Consider the following 19,142-nt stretch of genomic DNA (forward strand, 5'->3'; position numbering starts at 1 on the left):
TACTGAGCTGCAAAAACAGGTGGTTTAGAACTAAAGGAATAGTTCACTGAAACAAATCATTTGTTTCATAGTCAGATCTTTTCAATCACTCAGTCAATCCAGTTTACAAACCTGTCTAATTGATTCATTTGAAGGGAAGATTTCCAATGAATAACAATGTAAATTGAGTAAGGAACAGACGAAAATGTACAGACACTGGACATTTTCCCTTCAGAAAACTTGAAATGTAGTGCATGTACAACATATGGGGTCAGTAAGATTCATCCTAGAAGAATCCTTGAAAAAATAAATCATGGTTTCCACAAAAAAAAAAAAAAAATTAAGAAGCACAACTGTTTTCAACATTGATAATTATATTTTAAAAATAAATGTTTTTAAGCACCAAATCAGCCTATTAGAGTGATTTCTAAAGGATTATGTGACTCTGAAGAAACAATGCTGAAAATTCAGCTTTACCATCACAGGAAGAAATGACATTTAAAATGTATATTAAAATAGAAAACTGTTATTTTAAATTTTAAAAATATTTCACAATATTACTTTTTTTTTTTTATCAAATAAATACAGTTTTGGTGAACATAAGACACTTCTTTCATAAAAATCTTACCAGCCTTAAGCCTTTAAATGGTAGTGTATCTTGTAGACCATTTTATAGTTTTTGAAGCTTAAAATCTTCAGATCCCATTCATTCACGGAAAATTTTGTGTTTCACAGAAGAAAGTAAGTCATGCAGGAACAACATGAGAATGACTAAATGCTGACATTTTTTTTTTTAGATGAAATAATCACAAAACATAAACTAAGCTACTGTCTTTCACAATCAAAATGGAGGTCATTTACATATAGAATTTTAATTATAATAATAGTAAAACAACTGATTTAAAACTAAATTACAACTTGACTAACATTATAAGTGTACTTCCAGGGGGGAAAAAAAGCTAAAAATGTGTCAAATACCAGCCCTTTAAATCGTTAACTGTTATTTTTTCACATTTTTTTCTGTAAGGTTGCTCCGATTGTTTTCAGCTCTTGTCTCGCTCTGTGCGCAGTGTCAGGTCCGGCTCTAGAGACATTTGTAAGGGATGATGTGAACACCCTGCTGATCCTCAATCTGTTGAGTGACACGGAGTACAGCGTTCAGGTCATCGCCTCCTACACCACCGGCTCCAGCCAACCCCTCACCGGCAAGGGCAAAACATGTGAGTCTCCCTCCACACAAATACACACCTAAACACAATTACCCTGTACACACAAATCTGCATGCATCTATCCTTGTCATACCCTGCGTGAGATCTGTATTTTATTCCCAACAGCCCACCATCATTTTGCAGCAGCATCACATCAGATTCATAGATGTAATTTGCCTCCTGTGTGATCGTCCTTGCTAATACCGTTTTTGATAATATGCAGCAGCGATAGTATCGCAATGTAAGCGAACTAGCGAGAACTGTCCCTTTTGTCTGTTAATGAAACCTGAAGGTGCTCTTTGATAGGTAGCCAGCTTACACATATATCAACAATCAGACAGACAGCTCCAGTAATGACAGTCCTTTGCATATAAATTTGATATCGCCAGGTACATCACAAAGTAATACCTGTTTTAGCGATTCTCATCAAAAAGCAAACAGATTATGTTTTCTCAGGGAGTGCTGAGGCCATCCATCAGAGCACTGTGGTGTCACCAGCCCAATATCAGTCACCACTGTCTTGTTTCAGACTAGTCAGATAAACAGGCGTGATGCTTACAACACCTGCAGCTGTCAAAACATTTCTTATATCATAGAATATAACAGGAAGCTAAGGCATGTTATATAAAATATCTGTCATCAGGGATCTTCCTGTTACTTGCACAATTCAACTGAGGCATTTTATGTTAAAGTATGAGTGTTAGGTTTTATATCAATTATGCAAAAATAGATTAAGTGAAATTAAAAAGTATTTAGGGGAAGTAACTAAAAGTAAAATTTATTTATTTTTTATATTATTTAATTTGTTATATAATTTTATTTTATTCATCTTACTATATTAATTTTAAAAAGTAATTTTGTGCACAGACTTTTCAAAAAATCTATTCAATTCTAATTTTGCTCAATATTCTGACTATGTAAGGCTTTATGCTGCCTTCACGTGGAATTATCGTAAATATTGTAAAAATTGGACATGAACAATTTGTCAAGTTGTATTTACTACTGGGAAATTCTAAAATAATTTTGATACCAGAGTTTCCGAGTTGGGCGAGTCATAAACTTCAAACATGGTGGAGGGGACAACCATTGCTGCTGTCAATGCTGTTCTCACAACAACTACATCCCTTTGTCTTGTCGCTAATGTAGTGTATTTATAGGCTAGATATGAATAGATCTGCTACGCTGCTGCTGTGCAATACATCCACAACATGCTGCTGTGAGCATGTAGGAAATACTGCTGTCCAAAATCATTAGGACATTAAATAAAGATCATGTTCCATGAAGATATTTTGTAAGTTTCCTACTGTAAATATATCAAAACTTAATTTTTGATTAGTAATATGTATTGCTAAGAACTTCATTTGGACAACTTTAAAGGCGATTTTCTCAATATTTTGATTTTTTTTAAATAGTTGTATCTCGGCCAAATATTGTCCTATTGGATCATAACAAACCATACATCAATGGAAAGCTTATTTATTCAGCTTTCAGATGATGTATAAATCTCAATTTCGAAAAAATGGACCCTTATGACTGGTTTTGTGGTCCAGGGTCACATACAGGTGCATCTCAATAAATTAGAATGTCGTGGAAATGTTCATTTATTTCAGTAATTCAACTCAAATTGTGAAACTTGTGTATTAAATAAATTCAGTGCACACAGACTGAAGTAGTTTAAGTCTTTGGTTCTTTTAATTGTGATGATTTTGACTCACATTTAACAAAAACCCACCAATTCACTATCTCAACAAATTAGAATATGGTGACATGCCAATCAGCTAATCAACTCAAAACACCTGCAAGGTTTCCTGAGCCTTCAAAATGGTCTCTCAGTTTGGTTCAATAGGCTACACAATCATGGGGAAGACTGCTGATCTGACAGTTGTCCAGAAGACAATCATTGACACCCTTCACAAGGAGGGTAAGCCACAAACATGTGGCTGTTTGTGCTGTATCCAAGCATGTTAACAGAAAGTTGAGTGGAAGGAAAAAGTGTGGAAGAAAAAGATGCACAACCAACCGAGAGAACCGCAGCCTTATGAGGACTGTCAAGCAAAATCGATTCAAGAATTTGGGTGAACTTCACAAGGAATGGACTGAGGCTGGGGTCAAGGCATCAAGAGCCAGCACACACAGACGTGTCAAGGAATTTGGCTACAGTTGTCGTATTCCTCTTGTTAAGCCGCTTCTGAACCACAGACAACGTCAGAGGCGTCTTACCTGGGCTAAGGAGAAGAAGAACTGGACTGTTGCCCAGTGGTCCAAAGTCCTCTTTTCAGATGAGAGCAAGTTTTGTTTTTCATTTAGAAACCAAGGTCCTAGAGTCTGGAGGAAGGATGGAGAAGCTCATAGCCCAAGTTGCTTGAAGTCCAGTGTTAAGTTTCCTCAGTCTGTGATGATTTAAGGTGTAATGTCATCTGCTGGTGTTGGTCCATTGTGTTTTTTGAAAACCAAAGTCACTGCACCCGTTTACCAAGAAATTTTGGAGCACTTCATGCTTCCTTCTGCTGACCAGCTTTTTAAAGATGCTGATTTCATTTTCCAGCAGGATTTGGCACCTGCTCACACTGCCAAAAGCACCAAAAGTTGGTTAAATGACCAAGCTGTTGGTGTGCTTGACTGGCCAGCAAACTCACCAGACCTGAACCCCATAGAGAATCTATGGGGTATTGTCAAGAGGAAAATGAGAAACAAGAGACAGTTGTCGTATTCCTCTTGTTAAGCCACTCCTGAACCACAGACAACGTCAGAGGCGTCTAAAAAGAAAAAGAAGAACTGGACTGTTGCCCAGTGGTCCAAAGTCCTCTTTTCAGATGAGAGCAAGTTTTGTATTTCATTTGGAAACCAAGGTCCTAGAGTCTGGAGGAAGGGTGGAGAAGCTCATAGCCCAAGTTGCTTGAAGTCCAAGAGGAAAATGAGAAATAAGACACCAAAAAATGCAGATGAGCTGAAGGCCACTGTCAAAGAAACCTGGGCTTCCATACCACCTCAGCAGTGCCACAAACTGATCACCTCCATGCCACGCCGAATTGAGGCAGTAATTAAAGCAAAAGGACCCCTACCAAGTGTTGAGTACATATACAGTAAATTAACATACTTCCCAGAAGGCCAACAATTCACTAACATTTTTTTTTCTTATGAAGTATTCTAATTTGTTGAGATGTGAATTGGTGGGTTTTTGTTAAATGTGAGACAAAATCATCAAAATCAAAATCAAACTACTTCAGTCTGTGTGCATTGAATTTATTTAATACACAAGTTTCACAATTTGAGTTGAATTACTGAAATAAATGAACTTTTCCATGACATTCTAATTTATTGAGATGCAGATCTATACAGGTGGAGCTGGGGAAGGTGGAGGGTTTCTGAAGTGCGCTGCTAACTGCTACAGCAAACAAAAGCCAGCTATTTGAATATTGAGCTGTGAGCTCATTGGCTACTGATACACGAGAAAACCAGCTGTGCCATGTGATAATGATGTCATTAGGTCAGACTGAGTTAGACCTATCGGACTGCACCAACTAGAATTTCATGCCAGAACTCTGTATTTATCAAGTACTATTACAATACAAGTATTTTACACGTGCACACAGTTTCCTTCAAATTAGATTAATAATGACTCAGCAGAATCTAGCTTTATTATTATAAAATTATACCACATGTACTTTTTTTAGAAGCTGCATTCAGAATCCATTTGGCTCACAAATCTAAAGGGGCACATGCCGTCTCAGTTTAAATGAGCATGATGTCTCTGCATGTCACAGATGTTATGAAACCCTGATAGTGCCATTAAGCATGGACAAAATGTGCTGAAGGACTTCCAGTCAATCTCAGCTTCTAGCACAGATGATTATTCCTTTCACACTCCATGGCTCTCTGAGGAACCTCCCATATCGTCTCACCCTACATGATGACATCTGCATACCGCCTGCTCTATGGGGTCCATCAATTTTTCATACGTTTTCTGTTTGACCTTTGAATAATTGAATGCACAATAATGGATTTCCACCTCCTTGTATTAGTACTATCAGCCAGAGGCCCTTTTTGCATGCATATAGTTCATTAAAATAGTTTATATAAGGAGGAAAGCTTGTCACATGCATTATTCAAAACCTTAAATGAATCTCCACTACTGTGCGCCATATGTTTTGTGCACAGTCTCCGTTTTAATCTAAAATCTCCAAGTCTCAAACGCAACTGACACGATGTTCCGTTGTGTAGCGTGAATTTCAATGGACAGCTTGATTGCATAAGTAGTTCCTTTTTAGGATCTGGTTCTCATATCAAGACTCAAAGGAGGACAGTGTCCCACCACATGGAAGTTTTCCAGTACAAGCAGAATTTGGGTTCGCCACAACTTTTGGCGTATAGAATGAGTGGGACTCAGTTTGTTGTGACATGGCCACAATTGTGTTTGTGCTCCAAATACTGCGAGCTCCAAAGATGAGTATTGTTTTGTGCGACTAATGTGGACCATGTGCTGTGGCTTGGACTTGTGTTTTGCTGACCAAAAACGTGATAATTCCAAAATAAGCCTATTCTTTGGCTTTTAAATGAGTTTTCTTTCACACAGCACATTTTGTGTGGTTTGCGCAATGAGAAGAAGGAAAATAAAGAAAGAAATGGTTAAGGCCATTTGTGGCTTTTAAGTGGAGAACGTATTTATTAAGAATACTGTTTGAACCTCTCGCTTTCCTTTCAAATGTGTTTTTCTAGCCATTAGTTTTGCCTGACTTGCAGTATTTAAAGAGTATCGCACAGAAATCTGAGGAGATCAGAAATAGGGTGCTGGTTTCCAGAGAAGTGAAGCCTACAGGTTTTACCCCATAACCTGCAGCACAAAGGAGCCACTGGCTGCCCTATGGCTCATTAGCCATTACTGTAATACATGTGCTGCTTTTCATTTCAGAACATTAGACTACATTAGAGAAGCAACGCTCAAGGCTTTCCTCTCGCTAAACACCAACGTGTACAATTCAAAGCTTTCATTCAGGTTTAGTACACTGCTGATCAGAAGTTTGGGGTCTGTTATATTTTTAATTGTTTTTGAAAATCTTGTTCAGAAAGCCTGTATTTATTTAATCAAAAATTCTAATATACTGATTTGTTGAATAACATTATTTGTTTTCTTGCATATACTTACTTATTGTTATCAATGTTGAAAACAGTTGCGGTGTAATTTGTTTTGATACATTTTCAGGATTTTTTGATGAATACAAAGCTCAAAATAACAGCATTTTTTAAAAATAGAAATCTTTTGTAACACTGTAAATGTCTGTACAGTTATTTTTCGATCAATTTAACATCTTTTGTTTTTAAAAACAATAAAAGAAAACAATAAAATAAATTGTAAGATTTAAATGTCTTTACTGTCACTTTTTAATGAATCCTTGCTGAATAAAAGTATGAATTTGTTTAAAATAATAATAACAATAAATAAATAAACAAACTTTTGAATGGTAGTGTATGTGAGGAATTTGAGAAAAAATTTTTTTTGTGCTACTAATATGGACCATGTGCTGTGGCTTGGGCTTGTTTTTTGCTGACCAAAAATTTATTTATTTATTATTTACTTGCTTGCTTACTTATTGTTATGCAGTGTAATATTTTATTATTTTTTGTGTGGAAATCGTGATACTTTTTTCAGGATTCTGTGATGAATAGAAAGCTCACAAGACCAACTTTAAAAAAAAAGGAAAAAAAAGAAAAAGTAATCTTTTGTAACATTTTTTGTAACATTTCAGATGTCTTTATAGTTACTTTTGATTAATTTAACGCATCTTTTCTTAAAAAAATAAAATAAAATTAAATAATCTTACTGACCCCAAACATTTTACTGGTAGTTTATATAATATATTCACACGTGTTACACTGAAAAAAAAACAACAAAAAAAAACACTTGTTTCCAATAAAAATGTACTTAAAACAAGATCAATTTAAGAAGCAAAACTGCGTAAGACATTAAAAGTTACATTTTAAAATAAATGCTTTCCTCCTGGTTATAGCTTAAATGGATAGATCACCAAATATGAAATTTCTGTCATCATTGTTCCAAACCTGTTTGACCTCCTGAACACAAAAAAAATAAAATAAATAAATATATATATATATATTTTGAGGAATTGTTTTTGTCCATACAATGAAGGTCAATAAGGTACAAAACAACATTGGACCCTATTAACTTTCAGTGTATGGATTAAAAAAACAAAATATCTTCGTTTTGCTTTTCCACTAAATTCATCTTGTTTCTTGTTTCTCTTGCAGTATTCCTGGGGGTGAAGAATCTCAGCACGTACCAGGTGCTCAGTAGCAGCTTGTGTGCCCAGTGGCAACCTCACCGCCACGCCACCGTCTACAGAGTCGTCATTGAGTCACTGCTCAGTGAGTGATACACACACACACACACACACACACACACACACAGACAGACAGACACAGACAGACAGACAGAGAACTCAAACACAGAACAAAGCCATAAGGTGGCTTCCTGTTTTGCAATATTGACATAAATTTCAGTTTCAGAGGTAATGGGATATTATGGCTCATTTCAGCACAGAGCCTCTGGGCTGTTCAACAAAACTCTTTTATTGTATGCATATTGCTCTGCTTGCGTGTGACATGGTTTTGATTCAAATTTAAAACAGCAGTCAAAAGCCCTTTTCCCGTTATTGCTTTTCTTATTCCTGCCTGATACCTCACTGGCTCAGCTTATCTCACAATCCTGGAAATCTTCTGTTCCACTTCCAGCGTGTGACTGCTCAGATGGCTACCAGCTCAGTAATGCTATTAAAACCAGATCCTGCCTGAAGCCCCAGTGTGTGTGTGTGTGTGTGTGTGTGTGTGTGTGCACGTGTGTGTATGAAGTATTTGAATGACAGTCATTGCAGTTCTCAAAGAGACAGAACTATAGAAGAGATATAAGAAACTTCAGTTACTTTTCAGTTTATTTTGACATTTAAACCCTGAAAATGTAATTCTCAAATATTATCTGGGTTGATAATGGCTTTCAGATCATAATCTAAAAATAATAAGAACAATTGTGATGTTCAAATACCTGCTTTTTTGGCCATGCTGACATTTAAAATCTTTTTTAACATTTAAAATAATTACCAATAACTACCTTTTTAAATACTTTTATCCAGCAAGGATGCATTAAATTGATCAAAATGAGAGTAAATACATTTGCAAATGTTATAGAAGATTTCTGTTTCAAATAAATACAGTCCTTTGAACTTTCTATTCATCAAAGAATACTGACAAAAAATAAATAAATAAATCACAGCGTGTTGTGGTCAATCTATTGTTCCAAATTAAAAATATTTTTGTTAAAGTGGTGGAGAAAAAAGTTGTAATTGAAGAGTAACAGAGACGCCTTATTACCCTGTAGTCATGGTAAACTATGCCTACACATATATATCAAAACTACTGCTGAAGTGTGTGAGAAGACTAAATTTTAATATATGAGTATTTTGCAGTACTACGATCCCTGCTGCTTTTCTTCTTCTAATGTCCAAACTTTGGTAACCAGGAACAGCGGATTTATTTCTTGCCATCTTACTCGTTGAGAGAATTTCAGCCAGTCGTATGAATCTTCAGCACCGAGCGCTCATGGTGAAGCGAAGCGTTCCTGCGTGCAAATGTGAGGAAAGGGAGGAACTGTCCTGCTTGTGCCAGAGATGTGACTGGACTGAGAAGTGCAGTCTGTTGAAACAAACGCTTAAAGGAGGATAGATGTTTACTGAGCCGAGCTGGAACGCTTGCCAGCTACTTTTCCATAGAGCGGGAACGTAATAGGCAAATGTCACATCCCGTTGTTTGATCAGCTCCGCAATCAAAGCATGTCTGAGCAAGGGAATATCGTTGATCTTATAATCACATCCCAATTTTTGCAGTCCACATTATCATTGGAAAATGCTAAGAAAATACCTCAATTTTTGCACAATGCACTTTTTCTTTCAAGAATGTGGTTGAAAAGTAGGTGCTTTGGGAAATATCTCATTAAAGAAAACCTTTTCCCTGTTTTTTCTTATTTAATAATGATATAATACTGCTTCTGAACAGCCCAGCTATTTATATTCCCCATGGACGCAGCTGTTTAATGGCAGACAAATTAAGATGTATGAACCAAGTCAAGCTGGATATTAATGTCTGCCGTCACAAACAAAACAAAGAGATCGATGGATAGATATGTTGAAAAAGAAAACCAGAAAGAAAAAGAGTCAGCATCAGCGAGAACACCTTCACATTTAGAAAGAAAAGAAAGTAAAAAGAATGAAAACGTAGTTTTTTCTCATTCAACTCAAGCTTAGGCTGCTTATCATGGTTCACCCATTTCCCTGCAGTCTTCAGCCTCCGATTAAAGCGATTAAAGACCTCTCAGTTGAACTCTGTGGACTGAATGCAAGGTTACCCTTCCTGAGCCCAAGCATTGCTCATTTTTTCAGTTTTGGAAAATAATTACAGCTATGAAGGTGATAAATAGCAGTTCTGCTACACTGTAAAAAAAATTCCGTAAAATTTACGGTAAAAAACCGGCAGCTGTGGTTGCCGGAATTCTACCGTTAAAAATACGGAAACAACATTTTAGGTTTATGGGTTTAACTTCAATTTACATTTAAATACCGTAATTTCATTAACTGATATAATGTTAATATAGCAACCTATTGAAGTACTGAAATCTGTTCTGTACCTTTGAAATACAATGATAACCACCAAATGCAGGTGGTGATGAGAAAGTCACATGATGAACCAAAGCCCATCACAAGTAGCTTTTAAATAATAACATTTATGGCATGGTCTGTCTGAATACTCGATTCTGATTGGCTGGCAGGTGTTGATTAAATTCGTTGAACCGCACAGGTAGTTCCAGGTCAGTTTAATCACGTTCTATATTAATACGCTTCCTATAAACATTGGTAACCATAGTAACATACAGTTACAGTTAAATAGTAATACAGACGAAAATAACCGTCATTTTTATTGTTCTGGTCAAATATTGCAGCGCAAATATTGTTAACATCTTTAATATGTGAATGCTGGCAAATGACCATGGCATAAACTTCCACGTCGTGCATTCAAATCGCTTAATGCACAGCTAGCCATTGATTATCCCTTACATATAGAAGGTGCACAGTGTCATTCACACAAACACTAAACACCATCATGGTGAGACTCATTAAACTGAAATATGCAATAAACATTAATTTAACAACATTAGATGTAACATACAACCCTAATAAATATAACTTATAAGAAGAAACTAAGAAGAAACATAGCTATTTCAAATAAAAAACATCAAATTCAAACAAAATTTGAAATGCAACGCAGGGAATTCTGGGAACGTCAGTTTACAGTTATTCCCTGTAAATTTTACAGGAACTTACCATTAACCATTTAACAGTTTTTTACCGTTAAAATCACAGTCATTATTTTACAGTGTACCATGTACCCTGGGATTTGAGTATCACATTTCCCAAAAAGATGATTTACTCATAGTTCCTTTCATTTAAAAGACCAGTTTGTGAGCAACAACACATGCCTGGTAAAAATAACATCACTTCGGCATGCTGCTGTGGTGCCACTTCTGTCATTTCCAACTTCAGTCTTTGTTTATAGCCTGAGGACTTGAATGGCACAGTCTGATTAATTAGCACAATTGTTTGCTTGAGAAAGCTGTTGTGATTGCTTTTATTTTCCTTTGATTGTTGCTTGAATGCCAATCTTGCTGTTTTAACTTTTTCACAGATGGTCAGAAACAGGAAGTGAGTGTCGGTGGCGGTGCATCCAGAGCGTGCTTCCTCAGTCTTTCCCCCAACACCCAGTACAAGATCAGCGTCTACACTTTCTTACAGGACACAGAGGGTCCTGCCGTCACCACCATGGCGACAACCGGTAAATACAATCTGATAACTGTATATTTACGCCATTATAAGACTATAGATTTCAATCAGGCTACACACCATTTTTAATTGTGAATGAATATGAGATAGTGAAGGACACAGTCTGTTAAGTTGATTTTACTGTTGTCCATCCCTCATAACCTCGTTTTTAGTTGAGGTGGATTAAAAATGGCATCTGTCCTTAATAAGATTTACTGGGGTGTTAAATTAGGTCTCCCTGGGGTCTTTTAGGCACCAATAAAACACCTGAAGGTGACTTAGTTTGTTGCCTTTGAGTGACAAAACAATTTTTGGATAGCAGATGCAATTATTATTTTATTTGCCACCAGTGTTATCTAGAATGTGTGGAAGCCCTTTGATTCAATGGAATAAAAAAAGTTCAACTTTATATCACATAATTGACAGTATTGTTTTTCTCAGAACTGTTTCATGTCTCACAATTTTGAGTTTGCATCTCACATAGCTAATTATATTTCTCATAATTATGAGTTTACAGCTTGCAGTTAGGATCTTTAAAAGGCATAAACAGATGTTACAATCCAGCATTTACTTTTTTTATGTTTTCTTTTTCTGTAGCAGAAATTGGCTTCCAAGTGACTGACTGAAGCATTCATGAACAGAAAAATAAGATTTTAACAGCTGGAAATCTAATTGCCATTTGCAACAAAAAACAAAAGATGTCAATATGTGGCCTCGTCAAATTTTATCAACATTCTTTTATCATGATTCTCTACTGGGGAAAAAAAAATCATAATGAATTATTTGGTCTTGTTTTCCTGAACATCCAAAACATGAAAAATTTGCTATCCCCTAATCTAAACGTAACTTTTAATTAATTCTTTCAACATGACTCTTATCTTACACAATTTGGATAAATAAATAATATTTATTTATATATATGAATCTAATTGATTAAATATAATTTAACATTTCTTCCCAGTCACCTAAATGGCATAAATTATCCCAATTTATCTGAATTCACCCAATATATGTGTATACTATATCAAAGAATCCTGAAAAAAAAAATCATGGTGTATCATGGTTTATATTAAGAAGCAGCACAACTGTTTGCAACACTGATAATAACAGCAACTCAACATAGAATGATTTCTGAAGGATCACGTGACACTGACTGGAGTAATGACCATCACAGGAATAAATTACATTTATTAAAATAAAAGTTATTTTAAATTGTAATAACATTTAAAAAATAATTTTTTTTTTTTACTTTTTTTGTTTTTACTACATTTTTGTTCATACTTTTTGTTCATATATATACTATATATGACATATATTTGTTGGCATGTTTAGATATTTTTATTAAAAAACTCCCTAAAAATAACAATTAAGAGTATATTTTTGCAGTTTATGAGGATTATACACTGTAAAAGTTATAATGTAACTCACATTTTAGCGTGTCAATTAGGCGGTAGTAACACTTCAATGATACAGGTCATTTCCAGCCAATGAAGTGAACACAACGTCTTCCCTTGAAAACACTCAGTCATTGCCTGAGAAACAGATTGAACCACCGTCAGTAGAGCATTGTGTCTTTTTTCTTTTAAAATTGGGTTTCCATTGAGATCCCAAATCTGATTGTGGGTGTAATAAAGTGAAGACAGCCAGGCTCTGCTCTGGTTTATGTATTGTTTTGTTGTTTCTGTAGCTCCAGCACCCACCCAGCCACCGACCGCACCACCCACCACCATCCCTCCTCCCACCATCCCCCCAGCCAAAGAAGGTAGGACACCAGTGTGGGGAAAACTGGCTTGTCTGCCATTGTTTTTCCCTGTTTGTTGGCTATGTCCCTATGTGTTGTGTGACCTTTCACTAACGTACATCTCAGCTGACAGCTAACCTTTTCTTATTCTCGGGGCCACTCCGCACTCAATAAATATGTCTGAGTCTCCCCAACACATCCGATAAAACACACAGAACTTATTTAACCTCCTTATATAGATCTTTTTTGGATCCCTCATTTCAGACTTTATAGTGAACATACTGGTTTCATTGTCTGGCTGAATACTTATTGTGTTTAATGCATCATAAAGTAACACCTGAATAATTTCTTGGCCTGAAACTAAATGCTTATTTTGATTTATTTGACTGATTTAGTCAACTGAATGCTTTGCCCTGCATGTTACACATTACTATTATTGAGGACAGGTCACATGGTAAAAAGTGAAACATTTGCCACCTTAAAGACCTCATGAAATCAAAACGAGAGTTTAATTTAGTCCATGTGTTTAGCTTTTGGATGAAAGTGTGATATGCCTCACAAACTTGCTGTTTTAATAAAAGAAATAGGGTTTTTAATGAATTCCAGTGAGTCTAATGAGTCCGTTTGCTTAAAAGATTCAGTCAGATTTAATCACTGATTCATTCAGTGTTAAAAGCAAAGCTGAATTTTCAGCAGCCATTTTGGAAACCGTGATACATTTTTGATCCTTTGAGTAATAGAATGTTTCATTCATTTTAAATATTTGAAATCTTTTGTAACATTGAAAATGTCACTTTTGATCAATTTAATGCACCCTGCTGAAAAAATGATGATTTTGTCTTTATAATAATAGTAGTTGACAATCTATGGTTATAAGGGAGCTTTTTTTTTTTTTTTTGTTTATTATGAATCATTGAATCATCAAACTCAACCAATTTGTTACAATTCACAGAGTTGTTCATGACCTAAACAACCCATTTATCTCTTTGTTCTGAATGAGATTGACAAACTGAATGAGATGTCCCAATTTGTACACTAATGAGATTTGCAAGTTCATTCAAGTTGTTTACAAGCACAATGCTTGATTCTTTTAGTTTATTCGCAAACAATGTGTCTTGTTCAGTGCCATTCTTGTTCAGACTCAAAACAGCGACTCATCCAGCCAATGAAATGCTCCAAACACTTAACAGTACAGACTTTTGAGGTTATTATGCCTTTACTTTAAGGTGACAACGTTACAGTGCAGTTACACAAAGTACTGGTGGTAATACTAATTAACTACATGTACTATGTACTTACTGTAGGCTTAAGTTTAAAGTCTGATTAGGGTTTGTTGCTTAACTATGCATAATTTGTAGTTATTTCTGTAGTAAGTATGTGGCATTTAGCACTTAATTTAGCACTTATTGATAAAGTCTAATTTATTAAGATTGATTCAGTTACTAAATCATTTTGACTTGAATAAATCTAGTTAGATGTTAGTACATAAAGCACTTTTTTAGGATACTGACAGTGTATGTGTTTAGCCCTAAACCCTGCAAAGCATCAGTCTGGCAGAGTATAGCAGAGGTATCTGGGAATTAATTAAGCCTCCTTGTTTCATCCAGCTAGCTGTGATGGAGATCCTGTCAGTGAGAAAGAAAGTGTTTGGAATCATTTGACATCTGTTGTACTGCAGAGCTTACACAGTAATGAGAATTTCTTATTTTAGCTAGTGATTTTTCACCTGCTTCCTCTCTCTCTCTCTCTCTCTCTCTTTTGCTCTGTCTTCAAACTTTCTCTCTCAGTTTGCAAAGCAGCCAAGGCAGACCTTGCCTTCCTTGTAGATGGCTCCTGGAGTATCGGAGATGACAACTTTCAGAAGATTATCCGTTTCCTGTACAGCACAACTGGTGCGCTTGATGTGATTGGCCCCGAGGGAACACAGGTACGCTGCACGTGAAATATTTGTCAAATTCAGTCTGCTTCATATTGTTTTATTTGTTTACATGGCAAAACATTTCTAACATTTTTAAGAAAAAAACAACAACAAAAAAAACAGACTATCACGCTGAGCTGAAAGCAAAACTGTAAGTGTGTCATTTAGTCAACGCAGAGCAAACTGAGTGTTTTTTTGAGGACATAAGTTGCTTTGAAAAAAATACACTTTACACAAAATTACACACTAGCATTTTTAAAACAGTACTTATTACAGGAAATTATATACTTCATGTTTAAGAATATACTTAAAAGAATAGTGTACCCAAAAATTAAAATTTGCTAACAATTTACTCACTGTCAGTCCATCCAAAATGTAAAAGTTTCTTTCCTCATTGTAAATCAAAAGATTTGGAGAAATTTAGCTTTACATCACTAACCAATGGATGCTCTGCAGTGAATGGGTGCCGTCAAAATGAGAGTTCAAACGGCTGATAAAAACATCACAATAATAATAATAACACGACTTTATGTACACTACACTACTACTGTAAATTCGCAGAGTCATGTCATGTGCCTTGTGGGTGCTACAGTTTGAGAAGCTCTGCTTTTGAACTTATAATGTCTGGTTTGCTTCAAAAAGGTTTATTTTATTTTATTTTTTGCCTCTCTCAAAGATCATTTTTTGGACTGAGGCATGGGAATAGCTATCCTGGGCTAGAGACCACACTACCAAGCATTTAACCCAGTAGCCTGAAAGAACATTAGATAAAAATAGCCTTTGTCTAGACTTGTCAGTCCAGGATTCAGAAGATCTTCATCACAACCCCTTCAGCAGCTTTAGGGATCACAGCGGTGGACCTACTAAAAGGGATGTGAAAACTGGAGAATAAGCACGTTTCAAGGGCAGGAGCTAAAGTAAACAGAGGAACATGGCACGGATAAAACATCTTCTTTTACACACAGATGTTTGCGTTCTGTCGCCTGCTCTTGGCTATGTGGATATGTTTGACTTGGCTCAAACTGGTTCAACATCAGCAAACTCTTATAAGAGTTATAATGCATGATGACATGGCTTTTGTGTCTCACTTTTTTTGAGTGTGGCCTAGTGGTTAGAGATCTGAGCTGGTAATCACAAGGTTTTAGGTTTAAGCAATCCATTATGTGACTGAGAAAAACACTTGCGGGTCAAAAATTAACCAGGGCTTGAGGCAAAAAGCACACTGAAAGTGACAAAAAATACCCTTGATATATGGGAAAAAGGCCTCCATAGTCAATTTCTATGAATTGTTTATTTATTTTTTTGTCTTATCTAGCATCTGATATATTACATAATATACACTATTGATCAAAAGCTTAGGTCTTTTTTTAAATAAATGAAGAGAGAGTAAAGACATTTAAAATGCTACAAAATATTTCAATTTCAAATAAATGCTGTCCTTTTAAAACTGAAATTCATCAAAGAATCCTGAAAAAAAAAAATGTATCACGGTTTCCACAAAAATATTAAGTAGCCCAACTGATACACTGACATTGATAAAAATAAGACATGCTTCTTGAGCACAAAATCAGCATGTTAGAATGAATTTTGAAGGATCATGTAACACTGAAGACTGGAGTATATACATTAAATAGAGAATTTATGTTATAATATAAAACAATATAAATATATAATATAAAGGTAACACTTTAGAATAGGGAACACTTATTCACTATTAACTACGAGTTTTCCCTCAATAAATTCCTGATTTGCTGCTTATTAATAGTTAGTAAGGTAGTTGTTAAGTTTAGGTATTGGGTAGGATTAGGGATATAAAATAAGGTCATGTAGAATAAGGCATTAATTTGTGCTTAATTACTTCAAATTAATGGCTAATATTCTAGTAATATGCATGCTAATAAGCAACTAGTTAAAAGACCTTAGAATAAAGTGTTACCAATATAAATATAATGATTTAAACGGTATTAAAGTATGTTAAAAATATAGTATGCCTCTGTAAACGTACAGAAATGCCCTTTAAAATCAGTTCTAGGGGGAAATACTTTCTGACATTGATGTACTGTTGCTTTTAAACATGTGATAAATGGCTACTAACTTACTTTCTATGACTGACAGGTGGCCATTGTTCAGTTCAGTGATGACGCCAGAACCGAGTTCAAGCTCAGCTCCTACAGCGATAAGGAGGCTCTGCTGGACGCCGTGCAGCGCATCACCTATAAGGGAGGAAACACCAAGACAGGCATGTATCTCAATCCTCAAACTGAATTAAACGCCACTGACAGCTGCTCTTGTGATGGACAAACTGAGTTTGATCACAATCTCCTCAAAGATCTCTGTGCACACAAACATTCTATTATCATCTATCTATCTATCTATCTATCTATCTATCTATCTATCTATCTATCTATCTATCTATCTATCTATCTATCTATCTATCTATCTATCTATCTATCTGTCTGTCTGTCTGTCTGTCTGTCTGTCTGTCTGTCCATCTACAGTGCCTTGCGAAAGTATTCATACCCCTTAATTTTTCTGTTAAACTGCTTTAAATTATTTTTTTCCATATCAGTTACAATACACTATAATGGTAAAGCTAAAAAAAAAATCTTTTTTTAACATCTTTTCAATTTTATTCAAAATAAAAAACTTAAATGTTTCCATTGCATAAGTACTCATACCCTTATCTGGGACAGTTGAAATTTAGCTCAGGAGCATTCATATTGCTTGTAGGTGTTACTAGACTTTGAGTGAAGGTCTTTGAGTGGCCTCCTGGCCAAACTGAGCAATTGATGGAGAAGGGCTTTGGTTAAAGTGGTGACGGAGAACCTGATGGTCACTCTAGTTGAGCTCCATGATCATATGTGGAGATAGGAGAAATCTACAGAAGGACAAACATCACTGCAACACTTCATCGATCTGGGCTTTATGGCGGTGTGGCCAAACCTGAAAATGTGCGTCTGCCCCCATCCAACCTGAAAGAGCTTGAGAGGTGAAGAGGTGAGGAGACAAATGGCAGATAATTGCCAAATGTTGATGAGCAAAGCTTGTCGCATCAAACAAAAAAGACTTGAGGCTGTAAAGGTACTTCAGCTAAATATTTAGTTAAGGGTATGAATACTTATGCAATGTACTTATTACAGTTTTTTATTTTTAATACATTTTACGAAGTTGTGACAATTCTGTTTTTGCTTTGTCAATATGGTGTATGGAGTGTACAGTAGATTGATGTCATTTAAAGCAGTTTAACATAAGGCAGCAACATAACAAAATGGGAAAAAATGAAGGGGTATGAATACATTCGCAAGGCACTGTATCTATCCTCTGATTCTATTATTCGTTCATTCTATTGTTTACTCATTCTGCCATTCATTATCCTTCGCTCATTCTATCATTCATATTATTATTCGCTCATTCTATTGGTCATTCTATCACTCATTCTATCATTGGTTCATTCTGTCGTTCATTCTATTGTTTGCTCATTCTATCATTTTATCCATCCATCTATCTCTCATTTGCTCACTCTTTTGTTTGTTTTATACTAGTCTCTGGCCTGCATTGCATTACAATCTTTAATCTTATCAATATTTAAAACTACTTCAAACTTTCTGGCCAAATTTTCTCAAGCCAACATCAAAGTTTGTCTTGACCATTTTTTTATTTACTGTAGTTTAAGATGTATTCTCCAAAAACAAGTTTTAATATTACGTTTCCTTATCAAATTAATGTTTCTTATTTGAACTATGTTTAGATATTTGTACTGGAAAACCAGACATAAACAGTAATAAACAATTTTTATGAATTTTTTTGTCTGAAGGTAAATTGGCCTTTAAACAGTCAAAGCCAAGGAGACAGATATTAAAGTTCTTCTCTAATAGCCGTAATAGTTTCCCTGGTGAGCTGCATGCTAGTCCACCAGATAGACCTGGACCACATTATATCAAGACCTCATTACATAAACCAAGTTCTGCTGTACCATTTTGGAAATCCATGCTGGTCTTGTAATGGATGTCCAGATTTATCCATAATACTTTTGATAGAAATTCTTTATTAATGTCCTGTTTAAGAAGACCTAGACCAAGAACTTCATAGTTTGAGTTTGAAAAGCGGCACGGCTCCATCTCTGTGAGCAGCAGAGCAGCATGGTGTGTCCCTGCGCTTGTGCTCATGCTGTCTTGCTGTGAGTCTTTGTTCTAAAATGAAACACCTTTCATTCCACGCGGCGAAGGAACGGCAGCCCCCACCCTGCTGTGTCCTCACACACAAAAACGTCCCCGTATAAGGTATATTCTCCATGGCAATGAGCCCCCCGTCAGTGGGTGGGCGGCAGTTGCTGTGCCTCATTGGTGAGAGCAGATACATGTCTGTGGACATGTGTGATCCAGGCATTATGAGCCCGGTGCATTTATCCATCCCGGCTT

At 35.7% G+C, this 19,142-nt stretch overlaps 1 protein-coding gene across 4 annotated transcripts in view; it reads left to right on the plus strand.

The window, feature by feature from the left end:
- The window catches only part of col14a1a (collagen, type XIV, alpha 1a), a 128,029-nt gene that overhangs the window by 59,028 nt on the left and 49,859 nt on the right, over positions 1–19,142 (plus strand). For all 4 annotated transcript variants that reach the window (XM_058747747.1, XM_058747748.1, XM_058747749.1 and 1 more), the window contains exons 22-27: positions 1,050–1,199; positions 7,452–7,568; positions 10,932–11,078; positions 12,753–12,827; positions 14,594–14,733; positions 16,840–16,963. In XM_058747747.1, coding sequence (XP_058603730.1) covers positions 1,050–1,199; positions 7,452–7,568; positions 10,932–11,078; positions 12,753–12,827; positions 14,594–14,733; positions 16,840–16,963 — 753 coding nt within the window. The remainder of the gene's footprint in view (positions 1–1,049; positions 1,200–7,451; positions 7,569–10,931; positions 11,079–12,752; positions 12,828–14,593; positions 14,734–16,839; positions 16,964–19,142) is intronic.

Source organism: Onychostoma macrolepis, chromosome 16, assembly GCF_012432095.1.
Source record: "Onychostoma macrolepis isolate SWU-2019 chromosome 16, ASM1243209v1, whole genome shotgun sequence".
Lineage (NCBI taxonomy): Eukaryota > Metazoa > Chordata > Actinopteri > Cypriniformes > Cyprinidae > Onychostoma > Onychostoma macrolepis.